The following is a 6000-nucleotide window of genomic DNA, read 5'->3' as shown; positions in this document are numbered from 1 at the left end:
TATCTGTATGAAATATCATTTAATTTGAATCATCCATTTTTGAGAAATTCATTTAAATAGACATTTTTCACAAACATTGCCCCACTTTTTTGAGTCACTGTAGTAAGAATTGATATGAAGTACCGTTCTTCCAAGAAGTGCCTGTATGTGCGTGTAAACCTGAGTTGCAAATACTGTACTACAGTCAAAATTGCCTTTTATAGATATCGACAATATCGACAATATCGACAATATCGACAACATCGACAACATCGACAACATCGACAACATCGACATTTTATGGCTCAATAAAAATAAGGAGCCAAATAGTTTCAAACCGTTAAAGCGCGGCGCACCATGTAGTTGGCTCACATTATATCTTGTCAGTCAACACTCGATTTAAAAGCCACGAAAAATGATTCTTAAATCGAATTATTCTTGATGCACGAGGTAGTGGATAATAAATTTGGAGTTTCTAAATCGAGTGGTGACTGTACTCCAAGTTTATTGCTCATGCAGATGACATAAATATTTATGACACACACACGTTTTGACAAAGTTCGCCGTTTTTTTTTTTTTTTTTTTTTTTTGGTCCCTCGTATCCATCCGCTCTGAAGTATATAAATATCAATGCTTCCAAAGGAAAAAGGATCTTTTTCCCTTATCCATCATACTTCCATTACCTATCGGGTTTGTTTTATCTGAACTTGAGGTTCGACAATACGAGTACAGTGTATTTCAAATATGGAATCTATCGCTCAGAATAAGAGATTTGGCGACGATAAAGGTATACATTAGCATATAATCTATGTTTGCGATGTAACTAAAGATATACACAGAGAACAATTTGTTCATGTTCTCGCTACCAAGCCCAGACCGACCTGGCAAGGACCTCGTCAGCAAACTTATCTTACGCGACGTGAGAGTAATGAAGCTGCTTATCAAGAGCCTCGTCGGTATATCTATTGAACCAATTATATGCATAGAAAAAATAAATCTTAACTGTTTCTCCAATACGTCAGATGCACCATATTGCGAAAACCTGTACCGACTTGGTGAAAGCGAATGGAGTGATTCATTAAAGTCTGATGTTGTATATGCGCCACTTGACCATTATCGAACCTCTTTGCCACCTGTTCTAATTGAAATACAAAATGGTATCAATGAATCGTTCTTGGCACGACTGATAAAATACGCGGTGAACATATACGAAATTTATGGTCAATTTCCGGTAATCCTGATCATTGGAATCGGAAGGCCATTGCCTCGCAGCATAGCGGAGGATGCCAAAGTGGACGTAGACAGACCATATCTGTGGCCATTTAAACTTGGCTTTTGGAAGACACAATGTTTTATCATGACCAAGGAATCTCTGTCAAGACACCTAAACCAGACGCCCTTGCCGCCACTTGCGGCAGTCGGACATTTTCTGACTTCACAAAAATGGTGCGCGTGAGATCAGTTCGAAATAATAATAAAAAAGCCCACCTAACTTTTCTACAAAGTTCCCTTTTAGCTATGGGCGAGCATAAACATGACGAAACGATTATGCTTCTTTATGCGGTGACGAAGGAAAAGTTCGAAAATGAAGTAAAGACCGAATCAGAAAACTCGATGTGCTTTCGACAGTATGCAAGCAATCGCACAACCAGTTTGCTAAATTGCGTCAAATATTACAAAAGGATACAATATTCCAGGATGATTTGGAGCGTGCTCGCAGGTAATGTATAAATCCATCTGACAAAGACATTTCCTGATTTTCATTCTTCATTAGATACATAGAAGACGGGTATGAATATACTGGACGCCACTATAAAAAATATCGCTTCAAGGAACCGAGTCCAGAATGCCGGTCGCCCATGGAGGAAGCTCCGGATCTCCCAGGTGTTGGTCGATTGTTTCATCGCACAGACACGACCACTATCATCGAAAGCGACAGTGAACTTGAATCATATGAAAACCCTGATTTCATGTTTATTAAAAAATTCTTGGAGGAGCATCGCGGGCGTGTGCGGTGGACGATACTGTTTGCCGAAGGTAGATCGAAGGATCTATTCAAAAGATACAGCAATGCCCATAGCTTGAAATCAAGTTATAATAAATACCGTCAACAAAGTGGCATATAAAGCAGTATTACAGACAGAGTATTAAAAATTATAATCTGGTTTCGTTTAAGCCATCATCCATGAAGATGGCATGCAAATGTCATCCGTTATTCATGAAATTCAGTATACATGAACCTTATAATTGACAAACACAGATCACAAAGTATGTGCATGTGTGGATCAGTATTAAGTCGATGTGTCGATGGATCTGTGTGTTTCCCGTCTGAAGATATTGACCAATGAAATAATTTATTTTCATTTATTTATGGATCTCAATTAAAGCTTGAATCTGTCACAGTTCGACCAGACAGCATCCGTTCACCATGAAACTTGGTATAGTATGAGATCGATACATTGTACAATTACTGACGCAGTTTGAGCAAAATCGAAAACTGGGATGTACCGTTTTTGATTTATTCTGGATGACCGACCGAAATGTCTTTGATTTCGTTGATCAAACTAGCCATCACCCACGAAGATGGCATGCAAATGTCATCCGTTACCCACGAAATTCAGTATGCATGAACATTATAATTGATGGATACGGTTTCCAAAGTATGTGCATGTTTGGATCAGTATAAGTCGATATGTTGATGTATCTGCGTGTTTTCCGCCTGGAGATATTGACCAATCAAACATTTTTTTTTTTTTCGTGATGTTAATCGACTATTAACCGTATTAAGATAAAGAAGCCCATTGCATACAGATGCAATATGAGTCTCATATATAATTTCTTCGTTACTATGATAGAACGATAAGACCCGTACCGATCGTTCCGAACAATTGAAACTGTAAGAATCAAGGTAGATACCGTTATGATATTCGAAAAAAAAATCCGACTTTATTGTGTGGGGGTGGGGATGGGGATGGTGGTGGAGGAGGCAGCGGCAGAAGGACCAGCGGAACCAGGGGAACCAGAACGGGACGACGAAGACTCGTCGTCGGAACCAGCCGACAAACCAGACGCCGAAGAGGACCCAGACGAAGAAGACTCAATGTCCACTTGTGCCAGCGCAAGCAACATCAACCGGAAATTATTGAATGCTTTCTGGTGATCAACCCGGAAAGCATTCACAAACTGTTTCGCTCGTCGAAGTTCAGGACGGCGAGCACGGTCGTCCAACTCAAAAAAGGATGACCTCCAAGATTCCCCCAACCAAGGGAACCGGTCGTCATCAAAGCCGCACTCGCGGCAAAGCTGCGAAACCACAGCAAACCGACGAACGTCACTACCGGACGCAACGAAGTGCAGGGACAAAAGGTACTCAAGGGACCGGCGAACACGACGACGCAAACCGGCAACTGAATACTCCGAAACGTATCGTTGTCATTTTCATAATGGCAATTTTCTTCACTGCTTTATTATAATAGTCGGGATTTTCATAACATTCTTTAAAGAGAACGCATGCCTGTTCCCATCCCAAACCATGGTTCGCCACATTTGCATTGAACCAATCATCTGCTTGGTCTGGAAGCACAAACATAAACCATTCTTCCTAATGCTAGTCAAGCTCATAATTGACTTGAACCAACAGGCAACGGAAATTGGCGCAGAAATGCTCCACCAAAGTGAAAACATCTCTATTCTTATTCAAGGTCCAAGGACAACCACGCCATTGGAATAAAGGAATGTCCCTAGCAGTAATTTTAGGGCCCTTGATACCCTTCATAGAATAGGAATCCCCAATCTTACTCTCCCAAGCAGAGGACTGGAGCGGATTCCTTATATCCGGAACATCATAACCAGCCAGGAGTTGACAGAGAGAGTCTCTCTCTGCCAAGAGTTTGTAGGCCTCGTCTCTAACAGCGCCTGCTTTGTCTGCAGGATGTTGCTGAGTATCCAACTGAATAAGTAACTCCTCCAGTTCCTTTTGGCAATCCTCCAGACAGCATTTGAGTGCGGCAGTTGGAGAAACATGCTTGGATGCCCAAGTTGACTGAGCTATAGGGGAACCCTGATCGGTGGATGCATCCGATGCATCCGTCATTGGCACGTCTTTGGATGCGTGCATCTCGGTCGAATTCTCGTTGGTGGGGTTCAATTGGTAGTATTCACCATAAAAAATGTGATATAGATGGATAGAGACGTTGAGTACAGTGAGACTGTTGTTTATTCTCGAAAGAGATCATCTCTTTAGTATCTCATATTCAAAGATAATAACTGGTATCGGGATTTGAATGTACAAATAGTGTGTAACTACTCTAGTGTCTCTTATCTGCTTAAACCGAGGTAATTCTTATATAGTGGTATATGAACCCTATCTATACGACACTGCAGACGTTGTGCCATAGATTCAATGTGTTTTATACACATTTTCTTGGTTACTTTTGTATACCAAATGTGAGAGGTTCGACGCTATAGCTCATCAATGCTAGTGGGGGCTGTATCATACAGTATATACAAAGCTGAGCTTTCAAATAATACCACAAGTTTTCAATAGGATTGAGGTCAGATGAATAAAGAGGCCATTCTAGCACATCAATATCATGTTCCTGCAGCCACTGTCTGGTTAATTTTGAGGAGTGTTTAGGATCATTATCATGTTGGAATATAATGTCCTGAAGAGTCAAGCGATAATGTGATAATGTCTTATCCAAATCTCCCTCTAGGATTCGACAATAGTGTAAATTGTAAATTCATGTCACCATCAGTTTTTGTAATGTAGCCAGGGCCTTCAGCAGGGATACAGCTCCAAAGCATGATGTTACCACCACCATGCTTATATACGTGATTGACATTATGATCGCGCAAAGGTTCTCTATCCTTATACCATGCCCATTCCTTTCCATCAGATCCCACTCAGTTCACCTTGGTTTCGTCACTGAAGATCACTCGTTTCCAATCAACTACCGTCCAGTGCTGATACTTTTTGGCGAAGACAAGACGAGCTTCTTATGATTATCTGTCAGAGGAAGTGCGTCAGGTTTTTTGCGAGACTGATAACCATCCGCCTGTAGCTCCCTAGAAGCATGAGCAGCAGTATTGTATTCAACAGAACTGATTTTGCGCAGTATGATGCGGCCGAGATTAGTGGTAATTACCAATGGCCGCCCATGTGGAGCATCAGTGCTGATGCGAAATTGCTTACTGTAGCAATGCGACCAACTGAGCATCGAGAGATCCCAAGTTGTCTTAAAATAGACCGAATAGACTCCCCAGAGTTCAAACCCCTGAATATTCTGGCGGGTGGTGGAAGAGATTGCTGATATGTTGGTAATTCAATTCAAAATCGTGATGAGTAATAATTAGAGCGCAGATGAGGGTAATTGCAAAATCAGGATGCAGTAGAAAGGATTAAAGGTCGCCTAACAACGCCCTTTTTTGTACTAAAGTCGGAGTGCATGAATAAATTGACACTGGTGGGAAAAAATAATCAGTACTCACCTTACAAAGGTGAAAATTCATATGTAATTTTTCTCCTATGATTGCTTTCTAATGACCTACTGCACCTAAAAATCTGAAACTTTACATGAACGTTACCATCACAACTACAAGCATGCAAAAAAAATTTGGAGTAAATTGAATCAGCAGTTGTCGAGAAAACAATACAAGAGGTACAGTAAAACAGTATCTTTTTATCGTCCGGAAATTGACCAATCGTTTTGTTTCACCTATATCTCAACCATTTCTCAATAAAATGACACTATTTTTTTGTAGTCATTCACAACTATTTCTAGTATATTCTATTAGATTTTGACATTGTTCCCATCATCAGATGTTGAGCTATTATTTAATACGTTTTGTGGTCGCCAATTGTTTCGGCGATTTTTTGGCAAAGTCAAAAAAACAGTGCACCGACCGGCTGATTCAAGCGCAGGTGACTCAGGAACCAATCGTTTGATTTGCATGAAATTTGGTATGTATTTAAAAAACTATTCAAAGTTTATTCAGGCTAAATTCAGATTTTTCCCATCA

The 6000-nt window shown here is 40.5% G+C and overlaps 2 protein-coding genes across 2 annotated transcripts; both read left to right on the top strand.

Annotated features, from left to right (window-relative positions):
* Nucleotides 1-572: 572 nt before the first annotated feature.
* BYT42DRAFT_572664 (uncharacterized protein) lies at nt 573-1856 on the top strand. The gene is made up of 4 exons (XM_051568637.1): nt 573-766; nt 819-935; nt 1002-1699; nt 1754-1856. The coding sequence occupies exons 1-3, from the start codon at nt 724-726 to the stop codon at nt 1433-1435; spliced, it is 594 nt and encodes a 197-aa protein (XP_051423399.1). The 5' UTR covers nt 573-723; the 3' UTR covers nt 1436-1699; nt 1754-1856.
* Nucleotides 1834-2156, top strand: BYT42DRAFT_572661 (uncharacterized protein). The gene has a single exon (XM_051568636.1). It carries the CDS (start codon nt 1839-1841, stop codon nt 2103-2105), a length of 267 nt encoding a protein of 88 aa, XP_051423398.1. The 5' UTR covers nt 1834-1838; the 3' UTR covers nt 2106-2156.
* The last annotated feature ends 3844 nt before the right edge of the window (nt 2157-6000 follow it).

Source organism: Radiomyces spectabilis, assembly GCF_025331425.1.
Source record: "Radiomyces spectabilis strain NRRL 2753 chromosome Unknown BYT42scaffold_7, whole genome shotgun sequence".
NCBI classification, from domain to species: Eukaryota; Fungi; Mucoromycota; class Mucoromycetes; order Mucorales; family Radiomycetaceae; genus Radiomyces; species Radiomyces spectabilis.
This window is presented reverse-complemented; position numbering and strand designations above follow the sequence as displayed.